Genomic DNA, 18687 nt, shown 5'->3' on the forward strand with positions numbered 1-18687 from the left:
AATATTAACTGCGCTACATATTCGCTAAACTCTATAGTTTCGATAGTGCCGATAAAAATACGGAGTCACCGAATATTTAAACAAAATATTTATGTTAAAAGTTGACTTGAAATGTAGTTTATAGATGAATATTTTTAATGGCAACTTTCAAGGAGTTATTGGCAACGCTGCAAGCTGTGCGCTCATGTCACACTTCAGTTCATCATGTACGGTTTATTATCACTTTTATTTTCACAAATTGTCCCTTATTTTTGCCCACATTACTCCTCACTTTATGTTTCTTATCACTCATTATTATTATAAAATCTCTCTTTGATAAAAAGAAAATGTCACAATATTCTTTGATTAATGAAATTGACACTTACATTGACACTTTTGTTATCAACTTTACATTTTACAATCGGCACTCTGAAAAGCGCAGCGTTGCCATATTGTTCTGACAGTAAAATTTACCGAAAAATGAAAAATTTCTAAATACACATAATATTTTCACTTTTTTCTCATAATTAAACATAATAATTAATTATAACTTGATTTTATATAAGTTTAATGCAATATACAAGAGTTTGCTGGAGGCCCTGCTTAAGCGCTTACAAAATACGCTCCTCCGTGAAAGGAATACCTTAATTGGGTTGTGGCAGGGCGTTTGAGATAACCTGCTCTTCACCCTGCACAGCTGGTACATCTTTACAAACTAAATTAGCAACTATCGCTTATAGCTACAGGCTTATTAGCTTGTATATTTATTTATTTCAGTATAAAATAATTTTTAAAACGTTCATATTAATTCTGATTGCAGAAGGACCTTCGTGAACACTAGCGCCTTCTTCTTTTTAATTAAAAATCTATATTTCGGCTAATTACCGAGTTTATAAATATTTAATTAAAATTATCTGGGTGACTCACAAACCTTTTTAATCACACTTCGTAACTCTTCATCCAAAATACAAACGATTCCGTATAAAAACTTTTATTAATTTATCTATTTCGGCTAAATGCATGGTGTAAAAATAATTAATTAATTACAATTAAACGAATGACTCACAAACCTTTTCAATTGCACTTCAAAAGTCTTCATACGAAATACAAACGATTTCATATGGTAGATTCTTTCCCGGACATTCATTTCCGGTCAAATACATATGAATGGTTTCTACTGGTGCTTTTACTATATAAACTGTTATTCGCTATATTAAGTGCATACTCATGTAAATAAATGTACGGACGGTCGTGTGAACGCAACTTTTAAATGCCTCAGAAATTAATCATAGAAAGTTGATAAAATTTGAAACTTTTCATTCAGGCATATACAAGTACTACAACATATTAAAAATTCAAAAAAATTGACCAAAAACGTTTCTTTTTATAAAAATTGTAAATTTATAATATTAAAGTTTATTCCAAGAATAATTAAATTTTCAATAGGATGATAAGAATATATACATCTATTTATTGAGATAAAATGTTTCCTTATATAATTTAGATTTTTTTATGTTCATTACTTATTTCTTCTTAATTATGTTATAGTTTATACGTCAAAAGATAATTTTCATTAAATTTTAGTTAAATTCAATTTAATTAAGCTTGCAGAATCTTTTTATCACATAGTAATGTTGAAATGCATTTGTGTGTGTGCTAATCAATATAATACATATTTGTATGTGCAACAAAAAATACCTTCTTTCACCACACGTAATACAAAATATATTTAACATGAGAGAACATACAATCTATCATCTATCACACAAAACATGGCAATTATTCGCATATTATTGTTTTAATATAAAACATTTTTATATGATTTGATAGATCATAAAATACACTTTTATGTTATATTACTTAATATATAATCCTATTGCTATCAATTATTGTCAGAGTTCCTTATACTTTCTATTAAATTTTTAGTATATAATATAAATAATTATATTTAGAATTAGCTGATTAACTAGTTCTCTATCTAGGAACCGTGATTTATAAAAAAATATTATATTGCAATTTTGACTAATGTTTGTCCTCAATTCATGCTTATTACTTTTTGATATTTTACTAACAATTTTAACCATACATTACGACTTTATATTATATAATCAGATATTAATGTTCTCAATAATCTATCAAATTATATAAAAAAAATTTTATTTTAAGACAATAATATGCAAGTAAATCAACCATATAATATATATATTTTTTGTATATACACGTTTTTATATTGTGACAGATTGTATATTATAAATAAATGAGTTCATACTCTTAATTTCTTAAAATATAATTTAATTTAAAAAAGAATTAAAAGATAATATATTTCTTTTCAAAGTGGAAAAAATATTTATATCATGAAATATTGATAGTAAAACTTTTATGTATAATTGTTTTTTATTTTTGTTAAATAAACACTCACTTGTAACAATGCTGGACCCATAACAGGAATCAGAAAACCCTGATATAAAAATTCAAGTAACTGTTTCTCTATCATTGGATGTGCTACTTGCGCAACTGCGTTGCAGAATTCCAGAGAATTCATGAGTTGTGTAAGTGCAGGTAAGTCATTCACGTCGTCCGGTGTCAACTGATGCCAATCATCTGTTTCAATGTCGAGTTTCCTTGGGAGTAAAGAATAAAGGCCACTCAATCCTGTAGCTAGTACCTAAATAAATACAAACAATGCTGTTTGTACTACTTTTTTACGTACATTTTTGCAAGAATATCTCATTCCAAAGCACAATAATTGCATTATTTACAGGACATATGTTGGAATGGTCAGCGATGTATAATCCAACTTTGTCATTTTTTTTTGAAAGTGACATACATAATAACATAGCGTCACGTGCTTGCTGACCAATACCACCTTCTCGATGAACGTGAGGAATTAGTAGATTAAATATAATAAATCTGAAATTGTTAATTATTTTCATAAGGATTATACATTCTTATACAGCGCTATTTGTCATAATAAGCACAAATTATTACTTATTCTTCGCAGTTGCAGTTGGATAAAAAAACAAGTCAAGTAATGCCATATTTTGCATTAAGGCAACACATAGCTGATTCAACAATACTACTAATTTCTTTTCCACTTCTAATGGCATAACATCATTTGCACATTCTTCTAACAATCGCAGAAGCGGCCTCGTAACTGGTTCATGTGCAAGAAGAGTACCACTATGTGAAACTAATAACTCGTAAAGTTTTATTTGTTCCAATCGTACAGCATTATTGAATCTGTAAGAAAATTTCTTATATATAATATATGCAGTAATTTATATATATAATACACATATTTCAAAATATATACATATGGATATATAGAATTGTTCTTTCATGTCTAATATGTCATAAATATATCCAAGCATCTTTAAAAAAATGAAATCTTTCGTAAATATTAAATTAAATAAGATTAAATAGGTGTAATTTTCAAAGAAATTACTTAAATTTTAACTAAAAAACATCATAACAAATACTATTATTATAAAATATAAAAAGTTATTTGCATAAGTAAGATCAGAAAGTTTTTGACTAACATAAGCTTTTGATATGATGCACAGTGTTATCTTTGAGTAGTGATTACTCAAATTCTGATGATATAAAATTCTGATATATACCTATTATATATATATATATATATATATATATATATGTATATTGTATATATATATATTAGGGTGGCAATACATTTTTTTTCGAAAAAGTGGTAAAAAACTGCATTTTTCACTCATTTTTACTGCTAAAACTTTTTTAGTTACCTTATTAAAGTACCTGGCCATCAAGTTTGAGGTACAACAAATGAAACAAAAATGTAAATATAAGTAATTAATGCAATCTTTGGCATAAGATCGTCTATAGCACATATAAAATAATTTAATAAATTTAACCATTTTTTAATCATCCACGGCTTATAATCTTGTTTTGTAAGTAAATATATCAAACGCCACTTTAGAAAAACATTCTATCATCTTCGAACTAAAGCCTCTCTAAAGTTATATGCTGTAGCTTAAAAATTAATGGTCGTTAATTGCTTTAAAATATTGCTATTTTATTAAATAGTGCACTTAATGTAATTTTCTACATTAAAAATAAGTCGTTTTATTTTCGACCCAACTGGCCAATTGAAACAAGATTGCACGACGTTTCGACCGAATTCCGGTCCTTATCAAGTGCTTTAATTCAAGTTACACCGATCCGCATAACAAACTTAATTGCATCGTTGACGTGGTGTCCTGACAACGTCAAGACAAACGCAAAACTAAACAAAAGAGAAAATAATACATTTAACAATAGAAAAACTATACAAAATCGTTACAATATCGCGCTGGTCAAAAACAATAAAATCAATTAACACTGTAAAAATTAGTTAAAAGCTTACAATTCTTATGCGTTCCAAAACAATTAATTTTATTGTTTTTGACCAGCGCGATATTGTAACGATTTTGTATAGTTTTTCTATTGTTAAATGTATTATTTTCTCTTTTGTTTAGTTTTGCGTTTGTCTTGACGTTGTCAGGACACCACGTCAACGATGCAATTAAGTTTGTTATGCGGATCGGTGTAACTTGAATTAAAGCACTTGATAAGGACCGGAATTCGGTCGAAACGTCGTGCAATCTTGTTTCAATTGGCCAGTTGGGTCGAAAATAAAACGACTTATTTTGAATTATTTGCTGGCGACGGAAATTGTTTTGTTTATTTTTCTATATTAAATCCTTTTATTATTTTAGAAAATTAATTATATTATCAATGGCTACGTTTACACCCAGCGACCTAATCGCGGTCTGACCTATATTGTGACCCGAAGTAGATCTAGTCATCATTCGTATACACCAAAAGAGACCTAAAAATTGACGGGATCGTATTTGGGATCGCCCTGAATTGCAGCGAATCCGAACAAGCAAATAAAGCTTTTAGAACGCGTCGCGTGTGATCGCGCGTTTACATTGCAAATGATAACGGCCTATTTCAGGGGGTCGATTGTGTATCTTGAAACGAGGGGAAAATTACAAAAGTGAACAGATTTTACTAGATTTCGACAAATGAAATCGTAGATACGCTAGTGAATTTCCTCACTTTCGTAATTTTTATTTTATTTCAAGATATCGACCCCCAGGTCGGGTCATTGGCTACGTTTACACCCAGCGACCTGATCGCGGCCTGACCTATATTGTGACCCGAAGTAGGTCTAGTCATCATTCGTTTACACCGAAAGAGACCTAAAAATTGACGGGATCGTATTTGGGATCGCCTGAATTGTAGCAAATCCGAACAAGCAAATAAAGCTTTTAGGACGCGTCGCGCGTGATCGTGCGTTTACATCGCAAATGATAACGGCCTATTTCAGGTCGGGTCACTAAAATACGCGGCCTGACCTGAAGCCAGGTCTGGTCGCCTATTAAGTGTTTACAGCAGGCGGCTTAAATAATTTAGGTCGAATTTGAGGTATAGGCCGCGGCCTAAATTCATCAGGGTGTAAACGTAACCATTAAGTCTACGTTTCCCGCAGAAAGTTTTCGTGCATCGCATTTATCAGATTTCATATAGTTTACGCTACAGATGATTGTTTTAATGAATTTTGTATGTACAGTTGGCTACTAAAAAAATACGCGGCCAATTTCATATGTTGCAACCTTTTTTTTTAGTAGCTGACTATACATAAAAAATTCATTAAAACAATCACCTACCTATAGCGTAAAGCCGTAAACTATATGAAATCTGATAAATGCGATGCACGAAAACTTCCTGCGGGAAACGTAGACTTAATTCAAATAATATATTGATAATATAATTTATTTTAACAATAAAAATATTATTTTTCGCTCGTTTGAAGCAAATAAGGCTATGATGAGAAGTAGGACCAGTATACGCGCATTAATCGATGTTACAACAATTTCAACTTGTATCAAAATTTATTAAATTGACGTTTCGTACCATACTCGGACTTCATCAGAATTGTCAATTAAGCAAATAACACAGGACCACAAAAAAAATTTTTCGGAAAGCAACTGGGACCGCAGTAGACGATTTTTATAGATTTTGGGTGGCTAAAATCGAAACAAGGCCCCATTTTGCTTTAACACGTCAGGATTTTCAAGAAAGTAAGGTTATGTAGGTGAAAAACAGCAATTTTTGGCGGTGTAATAGTGTAATCGACAGTTTGTTACAAAAAGGTGTGCTAAACAATTTCAACGCGCAAACATGACCTAAAAAAGAAGTTTGCGTGCATGCGCGTGTGTCGCATTGGTTACCGCCGGCGTTAGCGTAACCCAAGATGTACCGCGAGGAGGTCGCACGGTCAGGTTTACATCTCATTGGGGTGCTTGATTAAAGTGAGTCTCTTTGCCTCCTCACTTCTGTATGTGCTTTTGTGTGTGTGTGTGTGTGTGTGTGTGTGTGTGTGTGTGTGTGTGTGTGTGTGTGTGTGTCACTTGCAGAGATAAGGACCCCGTAGCTCGTCATTTTTACGGTATTTACCGACTCCAAACCCTCTCTGCTCAGTGTGAGTGTGTGTGTGTGTGTGTGTGTGTGCGTCACTTGCAGAGATAAGGACCCCGTAGCTCGTCATTTTTACGGTATTTACCGACTCCAAACCCTCTCTGCTCAGTGTGAGTGTGTGTGTCACTTGCAGAGATAAGGACCCCGTAGCTCGTCATTTTTACGGTATTTACCGACTCCAAACCCTCTCTGCTCAGAGTGTGTGTGTGTGTGTGTGTGTGTGTGGAGGGGGGGGCGGTGATAATGAGTTTGCAATTTTATAGCGATTAGCACAAAAGAAAAGCCATTCGAAGATTTTTTGAGGAAAAAAGAATCCGTGCGTATAAAATCGCAAACTCATAATCACCGCCCCCCTCCACACACACACACACACACACACACACACTCTGAGCAAAGAGAGTTTGGAGTCGGTAAATACCGTAAAAATGACGAGCTACGGGGTCTTTATCTCTGCAAATGACACACAAACACACACACACACACACACACACACACACACACACACACACACACACAAAAGCACATACAAAAGTGAGAGGCAAGGGAACTCACTTTAATCAAGCACCCCAATGAGATGTAAACCCGACCGTGCGACCTCCTCGCGGTACATCTTGGGTTACGCTAACGCCGGCGGTAACCAATGCGACACACGCGCATGCACGCAAACTTCTTTTTTAGGTCATGTTTGCGCGTTGAAATTGTTTAGTACACCTTTTTTGTAACGGACTGTCGATTACACTGTTACACCGCCAAAAATCGCTGTTTTTCACCTACATAACCTTACTTTCTTGAAAATCCTGACGTGTTAGAGCAAAATGGGGCCTTGTTTCGATTTTAGCTACCCAAAATCTATAAAAATCGTCTACTGCGGTCCCAGTTGCTCTCCGAAAAATTTTTTTTGTGGTCCTGTGTAATTAATAAACTAACATATATCGGGATCAAATCGCAATCAATCAAACATGGAAAAGTACCGCAATCACAAAGTCAAAAAACTTAAACATTGTAGAACGGTTTCTTTGCAAGTCAATTATGCTCCAGTTAAATTTCCGTTTTTATTAAGTATCATCGTCCCGTGGAGACCCATGCAAGTCCACAATTTCAAAAGGCACCATACATTTCTGGACCAACTTAGTGGCAACTGAATAAATGTATTTAGATAAGATGATATGATATCGACTCAATAAAATTACAACTCAATAAAAGTATAACATCAGACTGGATGAATCCAAGCATTCGGTGATAACAGATCATATTTTTTAAATTATAATTAGGTGTGATTATAATTTAAAATATGATCTGTTATCACCGAATGCTTGGATTCATCCAGTCTGATGTTATACTTTTATTCAGTTGTAATTTTATTGAGTCGATATTTGTTAGTAAACCGCTCGATGTTTTCGCGCGCCGCGCCGAGGAGAGCACAAAAAATAGTCAATAGCTCGTGTAAAACGAGACAAGAGTCACTTTATTGAAAGCTGGTTACAATGTCAGATTCGCGTGGAAAGATCGCACTCGCTATTACACCACTTAGGATTCGCTACGATTCGACTCCGTTTTTCGCTATCAAAAAATACACGTGTCGCGTACGAATTGCTATTAGGGCTCACTGAGCTCCCGGCCGGAGCAAGCGAAGCGATCGCGGCCGGAACTCCGAACTTTTCCGCGAGGAATTTCGAGACGTGAGAAGCGCTGATTGGCTCCAAATCGTCGAGCGACCAGACTATTGGTCGCAGTACGAGCGATCACGCGATGTACACCTGTGGTCCGGGCGCGAGCGAAAACACAAAAAAAAACGGGGGAAAGGCAAATAAACGCGTTTTGGAGCAAATCGAGCGTTCTCGAATATTCCCAACGCTCGCTTTCACTTTTCGAGCGTTAGATTCTCAACAATATTATATCATCTTATCTAATGGTTCATGATCTAAGATACATGTATTATCCCAGTCAAAGGTGTGATTATAATTTAAAATATGATCTGTTATCACCGAATGCTTGGATTTATCCAGTCTGATGTTATACTTTTATTGAGTTGTAATTTTATTGAGTCGATATTATATCATCTTATCTAATGGTTCATGATCTAAGATACATGTATTATCCCAGTCAAAGGTGTGATTATAATTTAAAATATGATCTGTTATCACCGAATGCTTGGATTCATCCAGTCTGATGTTATATACTTTTATTGAGTTGTAATTTTATTGAGTCGATATTATATCATCTTATCTAAATACATTTATTCAGTTGCCACTAAGTTGGTCCATAAATGTATGGTGCCTTTTGAAATTGTGGACTTGCATGGGTCTCCACGGGACGATGATACTTAATACAAACGGAAATTTAACTGGAGCATGATTGACTTGCGAAGAAAGCGTTCTACAATGTTTAAGTTTTTTGACTTTGTGATTGCGGTACTTCTCCATGTTTGATTGATTGCGATTTGACCCCGATATATGTTAGTTTATTAATTATTTGCTTAATTGACAATTCTGATGAAGTCCGAGTATGGTACGAAACGTCAATTTATTAAATTTTGATACAAGTTAAAATTGTTGTAACATGGATTAATGCTCGTATACTGGTCGTACTCCTCATTATAGCTTTATATAATTTATTTTCTAAAATAATAAAAAGATTCAATGTAGAAAATTACATTAAGTGCACTATTTAATAAAATAGCAATATTTTAAAGCAATTAACGACCATTAATTTTTAAGCTATAGCATATAACTTTAGAGAGGCTTTAGTTTGAAGATGATAGAATGTTTTTCTAAAGTTTGATATATTTACTTACGCGAAACAAGCCGTGGATGGTTAAAAAATGGTTAAATTAATTAAATCATTTTATATTTGCTATAGACGATCTTATGCCAAAGATTGCATTAATTACTTATATTTATTGCTTCCTCATAGAGGAAGCTTTGTTTTCGTAAATTCGTATATGAACCTTTGATTGCGTATAAAGTTGGCTTTAATCAACCAAATTTAAAAGAATTATATATAAAATAGGGGTAGAAGAAACCAAAAAAAAGATTGTTTTTTGAGTTTTTAATGTCAATATGTTCAGAGTGTTTTAAAACGTCGAAATATTGCATTAAAAAAAATGTCGCATGTGTGTATGTATGTATGTATGTATGTATGTCTGTGCCAAATTTACAGAAATTTCTATAACTCCAGAACTGATCAACCTAATCTTAACGAATTATATATGAAATAGGGGTAGAAAAGACTGAAAAATATAATAGAATTAATAAAAATTGTTAATAATAAAGGGGTTACCGATTTCTGTTAAAAAAAGGTTTACCGAAATTTTTTAATTTTATTATATTCTTCAGTCTTTTCTATATTTTGTTTCATGTGTTGTACCTCAAACTTGATGGCCAGGTACTTTAATAAGGTAACTAAAAGAGATTTAGCAGTGAAAATGAGTAAAAAATGCAGTTTTTTACCACTTTTTCGAAAAAAATTTAATGTTTAGAAGCTTTAAACGACCTCTAAATATTAAGTTACAGCGCCTGCTCTTCAAGGGTCTTCATGTGAGGGTTCGTAGAACGAATTTAAGGGGTGAGACTTAAAATCAAATTTTTGACCCAAAAATATTGCCACCCTAATATATATATATATATATATATATATATGTTACGGGCAATTTGATTGGGCATTATGCATAATGGCCGGGCAATATGCATAAGTCCCAATTTGTTCGATCAATATGATTAATAGAGAAAGATTAATCAAATTGCCCGGTCATTATGCATATTTCCCAATGCTAAATGGTCATTTTGATAAATCATCTCATTTGAGTTGATTTTTAAAGCAGATATTTTGTATTTAACTATTTAAAGCGCGTCATCTGACATATGTAGGTTAGTAACGCGCTTTAAACAGTTAAATATTTTTAAAGCGCGTCATTTAACCTATGTAGGTTAGTGACACGCTTTAAAAGTATTTAACTGTTTAAAGCGCGTCACTAACCTACATAGGTTAGATGACGCGCTTTAAGGGCCGGTTGTTCCAACCTGTTGGTAAGCTAACCAATAGTTAAATCAATGCCTATCTTTGTCTAATGTAAAGAATAAACAGAGACATATATATATATGATCTAACTATTAGTTAGCTTACCAAAAGGTTGGAACAACCGGCCCTAAATGTATTTAACTGTTTCAAGCGCGTCAATAACCTACATAGGTTAGATGACGCGCTTTAAAAGTATTTAACTGTTTAAAGCGCGTCACTAACCTATATCTCGCTTTGCGGGGCAGCAGAGCGACACTTTTTTCTGTCAGATTCGGTCGTTTTGTGCAAAAACGCTTCGATTAAGCCTAAGTTCAACGAAATCGGTGAGGAGGCCACTATTCTGCACATTTACCAAATAATTTATTAATTTGTTTATTATAAATTTATGTTTAAACACAAAATATAAAATATTTTAGTGCATGAACTCATTGTAAGTAAAAAAGTTGAAATTATAGACAAACTGCCATTCTTTTTAGAAAGATATTTTAATATGTTAATCACATTTCCCACTTGTCTGTGGGCATTATGCATAATGACCGGTCAGTTTGATTAATTCGAACATTTTTGCTTTTATTATTCAAATGTCCCGAAAGAAGCGGGAATTATGCATAATGCCCGGCCATTATGCATAATGACCGGATTAATCAAATTGCCCGTAACATACATATATATGTAGGTCCGGAAGTATGTTCCGGGACTTTTATTTTTTTACATCGGTATATTCCAGGACATTTGGCAGTTTCCAGGACTGTCCTGGAAAAAATTCATGTCCTACGGCACGTTTCGGGACAATTTTTTGAATCTGATTACATATATATGCGTTATATTCCAGGACTGTACATTTCAAAAAACGTAAACAGTCCCGGAACATACCTCTAGACCTACATATATATATATATATATATATATATATATATATATATATATATATATATAGGGTTGTGTGGGGTGATGTGCAACATGGGGTGATGTGCAACGTTTCCGATTCCTGGTCTGCATGTCGACATTTGACAGAACCGCATACTGTCATCTATTTGTGTCAATAGTACCTTGTTTTAGATAAATAACTCGCGAGATGGCACGCACCCTGGTTTGCTGTACGAAAAGCGAGTTAAATTTCTCGAGCTCAATGTAATTTTCGCTTTTCACATTCATAGTGATTTCGTGAATTGGTTTTAGGTCATCTTATAGGTAAATATTTTTATATTGTTAGTTTTTTAAGTACTTTTGATAATCCACAGCGATTTTGTGATTTTCTTACGTTGTGTTGGTGTCATGCCGCGCAAAATAGCGTGTTTGGGGTTATGTGCAACACTTTTTTTGGGGTGATGTGCAACACTCATTTTTCGCTAGTTTATCGCTATTTTACGATGGAACATGTGTATATGAAGTGTTTTAATGCATTTTTCAATGTGTTTAGTCATTATGCCACGAAAGTATAAAAATAAGGGTATCGCTGTTCCGGTCAATTGCGAGTTAATTTGGGCAGCAATAAAATTGCTGAAAGGCGATCATCCGGTTGCGTTTTTCCTTTCATTATATTAATTTTTAAGCGATAAATAAATAAGAAATCAAATAAAAAATGAATTTTTTTTTGAAATTTCCATTTGTCAGAGGTCGATTACAATACAGTGAAATTTTTTGTTCACCAAATTTCGATTAATTTGTATTTAAGAAGCCCAAATTTAACATTTAAGTCGATTGATGTCGATATTCATGCATTTTTTACTTTAATTTTACCTGTGTTGCACATCACCCCAAGAAAATTTGAAAATGCTAAAACAGACGTTTTTTTGAAAACTCGAAAAATTTTTAGGAAAAATTTAAAATTTTGAAAATCTAATCACGCAGAATTGTAGTATTTTCCTTCCTCTACATTATACAGCCATAATATATTCAAGAATTTAATTTTTGGATATGTTTTCCGAGCAACGCGTGAACGTGTTGCACATCACCCCACATAACCCTATATATATATACGTAATATACATATATATAATATTAACATAATTATTTCTTAAACCACCTTTAACTGCAATAATTAAATTATTTATAAAGAAAAATAACTTTATTTGCCAGTGATTAAAATATCAATGTTAGTTTATTGCTCGACTAACTGGCAATAAGAGTACAAAGACTGCACAACGTTTCGGCCCACGGTTAGAGCCCTTTTCAAGTGCGATCTATTCGTCTAACCGACTCGTCATAAGAAATCAACGGACATGCCTGTGGGGCCCTAACCGTGGGCCGAAACGTTGTGCAGTCTTTGTTCTCTTATTGCCAGTTAGTCGAGCAATAAACTAACATTGATAAATTATTTATGTTCAATCAATTAATAATTTTTAAAATAAATAATTTACCTGAGATTATTTATTTATTATTGAAAAAATTAATAATTATTTTCTACTAATTATTAATTTTCAAATAGTAATTTATTTTTTACATACTATTAATTATTTTAATAATAAAGAATTTATTTCTACTAATTACCAATTTGCAAAAGAAATTAATTCATTTTCACCTAAATACTAACTTTCACGAGAGTGTTCAAGATGGGAGGATTGGGAGGGAGAGAGTTGGCAGGACGTGGTAGGGAGGATATTGGGTGAAAAGGGAGAAGGGGAGGAATGGATGAAAGCAATAGAGGGGATGAGGCGGGACGGAGGGAGGAGGAAGGAGAAGGAGGTTACTTGGTAGACGGCTAAGAAAAATCATTTAATTACAGATAAGGTCAGAGAGAAGGAGAGCACGAGACAAAGGGAAGAAATGGAGTTCAGAGCGAAGGTGACAGTAAAGAAAGAGACACTGGATAAGTTGATAAGGGATCAAACAAATGAAATATTGAGAGGACTGAAGGAAGAAATAAAGGATCAGAGAGAGAGGAGATTGAAAGCCTGAGAAGAAAAGTACGCAGACTGGAACAGGGTACGGGGAAAAGGAAAAGAGACGAGAGCGCAGAGAGCAGGGGCAGGCTAGAGAAAAGGAAGTGGTGGTCCGACGACGATGAGAGGAATGATGACGAGAGAAGGAGGAAGAACATAATAATAAGGATAGAGAAGAACAGATGGACGGGAAAGGGAACGAACTGGGAGAAGGTGAGGCAGCTATTCTTTGAGGGCCTGAAGTTAAAGGTAGAAATGAAGGAAGTAAGCGTGATAGGGCTGAGAAGAGAATGGCTGACGATGCTGGTGAGGTTGGGAAGCGAGGAGAAAAAATGGAGGGTGTTAGACGCAAGGAGGAGGGTAGGGAGCAGACTAAAAGTTAAGATGGACGAGGATAAATCTATAGAAAGGAGAATCAGAGAAGGAGAGGAGAAGAAAAAGAGAAAGGAAAGGAGGGAAGAAGATGGCGAGAAACCAAAAGAACCTGAGGATGAGGAGATAGCAAGCATGCTTGAGGAGAGCCTATTGATGGAGACAGACGAGGAGAAAGGAAAAACAAAGGCCGATTAAGAAGAAGGAAGTAACAAACAGCAGGAGGAGGAGACCAGGGGAGAATACGGCTGGATCAAATGACAAAGTTTCTGGAAACGAAGAGCCATCTGGTTAATGCGAGAGGCGACCTAACCAGCGGCTGTGGCCGTGTTACCCCGCTAGACCAATGAGAGGTGGCTCACCGCTGAGCGGCAACCCCAATATCCCGAACGTACAGCAGATACGCACCGTGTCAAATGCGATGGCACCCGGTGCAAGCATCATGCGCCGCTGAGAAGTCAAGTAACAATCCGGAAGAGAAGCGACATAAGGCCCCCCGGGGCAGAGCTGTGACAACAGGAGTGACCGAAACGCGCAAGAGTCGCGTGCTCAGCCGCAGCGGCTGCACACCATCGCTCGCGCTTACGGGGTGTGCGGGAACGCGGAGGCGCCGCAGAACCGCATGCAGTACGGTAACGGCGAGAAAATAAGCGAAAATGGTGACCTGAGCCTCAGCATGAACCGGGAGGACGATTCGTCGAGTCCAATTATGGGCCGTGCTCAGAGGAACCAGGCTGCGCGATGTGTCAAGCGTCACGATCCCCGAATTGCGTCGGTCTCTGTTTAAAGAGTAAAGTAAAGCGTGAAGAGATTGTGTATGTGTAGACATCTGTGAGCATTGTTGATGTATCAGTGGCGATACGGTAGAGTGATCATAGATGGCGGTGGTGTTACTGTTCCCTAGCTTAATTTTAATGTTATGTGTTTGCGCGCGCTGCGCCGACCGCGCTGCGCCCCAGCGCCGGAACACGGCACGGAGAAACGATACCGCGCAGGCGTGGGCGTGTCGGGACGGGCGTGCAGCCCGCCGAGCGAGCATTCGTCTTCCGGCTACCGAAGCGTGCAGTCGCGTCTGTATAATTCTGTCGTGTTCGAATATTCTAAAAGTTGATACGCGATTGTAATCCGCCAGACTTCTGGGTCTGAGAACGAAAGCGGAGAGGTATCGTTACTATCGAAGGAGGCTTTTTGCAACCCTGATTAGAGGAAAGAGGTTATCGAACGTGCCTCGGGTCGAGCCTAATGAAGGAAGGACGAACTTTGCCATTACGCCGTAACCACGTTAACGAAGGACGAAACGGCCATCTTGGCCATTGGAGAATGCCCTCAGAGGCTTGGTCAAGGAGACCATTATTATCCAGAGACAACCACGGCAGTTGCTTTCAGGTAACATATCGAGCTCTTGTAACCCAGAGATCACTTAAGAGAGATTGTTATACATTTCTCTAGAAGATTATGATGAACTTAACGTTCTATCATAAATTACGATCTTCTGATTACAGTGTTCGAGAAAGCACGAGGCGACGAACTATGTCCTCGCAGAAAGGCTACGTAGCCACTTGTAAATATTCCGGAATTAGATATCTAACTGAGCTCAGTATAAATTACGTTCATTTCGAGTGGTTGCAACCCGCGAGTAAACTCATTTATTCTCGATGTATAGTAATTTACACTTGCATTATAGATACATATGACAGAGAGTGAAACGTGATTCGGATATTCACGTGTATTCGGTATTATATTTGCGTATATTGTGATTCGAACTCGTGGCTATTGGCCATTCATTACCGTTTACGAAAAAACGTATTATATACGAAATATTTCTTATTACTTAATTAAATTCGATATTCATTTTACTGAGTTGTTTATTAATCGCTTTAATACTCATTATATAATTCGATTTACTGCGGAAGTTACTGTGTCAATTGATATAGAAAGTACGTTATATTTGATTTGTAAAACCAAGCACAATAGACTGTATAAGCATAATCATTCTTTCGTTTGTGTCCGATGTATGTATGTTCTTAATTACCTGTCGAAAGAGATAGAGAGATAAAAGGATTATTTCCTAACTATTACGAATTGACACAGTACTTCAATTATATTTATTCTTTGTATATTCTTGCCAATTTTATGTATTCTGCGTTTGAATAATATGTTTAATATGAATGATCCCTTCTTAAAGAAGATTTAAGTCTGGAAAGCATTGGATTGTTTTCTCCTATCGAGAGATAAGCATACAGGAAATCTGGCTTCTTATAATAATTTCTGACAAAAGATAAAAATATTGAAACATATATAAGAAAGGATTATTCATTACTAATTCATCATTTTCTTATTTTGTATTTATGCAGTTTGTTCTTTGCACAAAACTTTCTAATACGGCGTATACGTTTATTATAAAATAATCAAAGATTGAAATACTAATTAACTTTGAAATACACAATCTCTTTACCGACGGAACTATGAGTGTAGTGTCGTTTCCCTTTCTATAAATCTAGAGCCTATATAGGCTCCTGCGCGAGCTTGTACGAAACAGTCTCCAAGTACCAATTTATCAGCGAGAAGATAAACAATGTTTTTGATTTCCGATTTTTGACTATTTGATCCGGTTTCTGATCCGGTGTTCGAACGTGGTTGATTTTCGTATAGGTTGATTTTCTGTCAATTTTGATTTTGTTTTTAATATTTTTTGATATTTTGTAAAGAGGGTTGGTCACGTCCCTGAAAAACGCCAATGAACCTATGGCATGGCAGGGCCTTCATATATGTAAGGAACATGTACAGGGTTGGGTACTGTCACAGGTTGGTAATGATTTACGACTACACCACGCATGCGCGTATCATGCGTGGATAGAGATGAGGTGGCGTGCAAGGCTCACAGATAGACCGTTGTTACGTTGAGCTCGTACCGTACTCTTAATATTGATTGTACTACAATAAATCAGCTAATTACTTATAAATACAGTAGTCTTGTTAATTAAGAAAGACCAAACAAGACAGGTACGTCCCTACAAAACGCCCTTTTGGATCCCTTGGGGTAATAAAGTATCTTTCTAACTAACTAACTTTCACGAACTAGAAATTTTTCTCTGACAAATTACCAATTTTTTAACTAATCTGTAATTTACTTTTATCTAAATATTAATAATTTTTATGTAATTAGTATTTTTTGTGACTAATTACTAATTTGCTAATTCAATAAAAATTTAATTCGTTGTTATTGCTAATTTCGTGAATAATAAAAAAATAAAAAATAAAAAATTTTTTTGCCGATTCCTGCTTAACAGTCAGTACAAAATGTGTGATATCAATACAAAATTACCTTTTTCAAAAAAGGTAAAAAAAAGACGCCAAGTACACGCAATGTATTTTGTAAATTCAAAAATCCAACCTATAAGTAGTAGCTTTATTTAATTTTTTTAAACAAAATTATATCACAAAATTATGTTACCTAACTCAACCCAATAAGTGACATGTATTTCAAAAAAAGATGTGAAATCTTTAAATCGCGCCAATTGCAAAGAGAATATGTATATATTGCTTTGAAAAATTATTGTTGTGCAACTACTTTGATAAAAAAATAAAACCTAAGTAGTATATATTTTTGTGTTCCCATTCAAGGGTTTTCCTATTCCAACCCAAGTGGTAATAGCTTTTTAATTTTTTTTAACAAAATTATAATATTACAAAGAATCATTTTAATCACAAAGAATTGAAGAAGTAACAGTACAAAATAAAAATATTTAATTAAAATAAAATAAATAACTTTTTTTTGTAAAAAACTTGGCGCTGCTAGACTTCAAAACTTAAACATTAAAATTTAAACATTAATACTAAGATTTTTGATTGAATAAACATAATTATAAACATAATTTAGGGAAAAATGCGACGGAAGTAATAAAGCAGCGCGCAAAGTTTTTTTATAAGTTTTTTAAAAGAAAAATTTATTAATTTTATTTTAATTAAATATTTTTATTTTGTACTGTTACGTCTTCAATTCTTTGTGATTAAAATGATTTTTTGTAATATTATAATTTTGTTAAGAAGAATATTAAGAAGCTATTACCACTTGGGTTGGAATAAGAAGATCCTTGAATGGGAACACAAAGATATATACCACTTGGGTTTTATTTTTTCATCAAAGTAGTTGCACAACAATAATTTTTCAAAGCAATATACATATTCTCTTTGCAATTGGTCCAATTTAAAGATTTCACATCTTTTTTTGAAATACATGTCACTTGGGTTGAGTTAGGTAACATAATATTGTGATATAATTTTGTTAAGGAGAATTAAATAAAGCTACCACTTAGGTTTAATTTTTGAATTTACAAAATACATTGTGTGTACTTGGCGTTTTTTTTTTTACTTTTTTTGAAAAAGGTAATTTTATACTGATTTTTTTTTACGTGAAAGTATACATGTAGGCGGAGGAGGGGCTCTATCTTAAAAAAACTAATTTATATAACTTCAAGTCTATTTCGACCAAACTTTAATTTCAAGTTTTTAGAAATAGGCTTGGAGTTAGGTTATTTTTTTTATGCGGAGGAACGGCTTTGCCTCGCCTGCCTGGTGCCTACATGTGTACTTTCAAGTAAAAGAAAATAGATAGGTTACATATCCTTTGGACTCCCCCCAATTATTTTCTTTTTCGTGATTGAATGACACCAGGCGGAAAGTTAGGGTCCACCCATACGGCCAGCAACAGGTTGATGAAAATTCTGTTTAGGGAGTCTTCATATAGACGCTTTCCAGTGAGAAATAAAGGCTGATTTATGATGGCCGTAACCGTTGATTTAAGCCGCAAGCCCTAAAAAATTGAATAATCACAGTCGAATGTGAGAAGAATAATCGACTGCGATTGGTCAATTTCTTAGAGCTTAAATCAACAGTTAGTGTTGGTCTACAACCTTGTTTTAGTGCCCATCTACAA

At 34.5% G+C, this 18687-nt stretch overlaps 1 protein-coding gene across 4 annotated transcripts in view; it reads right to left on the reverse strand.

Annotated features, from left to right (window-relative positions):
• The window catches only part of LOC139815139 (FHIP family protein AGAP011705), a 197076-nt gene that overhangs the window by 120036 nt on the left and 58353 nt on the right, over window positions 1-18687 (reverse strand). For all 4 annotated transcript variants that reach the window (XR_011732674.1, XM_071781805.1, XM_071781806.1 and 1 more), the window contains exons 3-5: window positions 2968-3219; window positions 2739-2889; window positions 2399-2644 (exon numbers count right to left, since the gene is read on the reverse strand). Coding sequence is in view for 3 of the 4 variants with exons in the window: in XM_071781805.1 (XP_071637906.1) it covers window positions 2399-2644; window positions 2739-2889; window positions 2968-3219 (649 nt within the window). In the remaining variant the exon portion in view is untranslated. The remainder of the gene's footprint in view (window positions 1-2398; window positions 2645-2738; window positions 2890-2967; window positions 3220-18687) is intronic.

Source organism: Temnothorax longispinosus, chromosome 6 (genome assembly GCF_030848805.1).
Source record: "Temnothorax longispinosus isolate EJ_2023e chromosome 6, Tlon_JGU_v1, whole genome shotgun sequence".
Classification (NCBI taxonomy): Eukaryota; Metazoa; Arthropoda; class Insecta; order Hymenoptera; family Formicidae; genus Temnothorax; species Temnothorax longispinosus.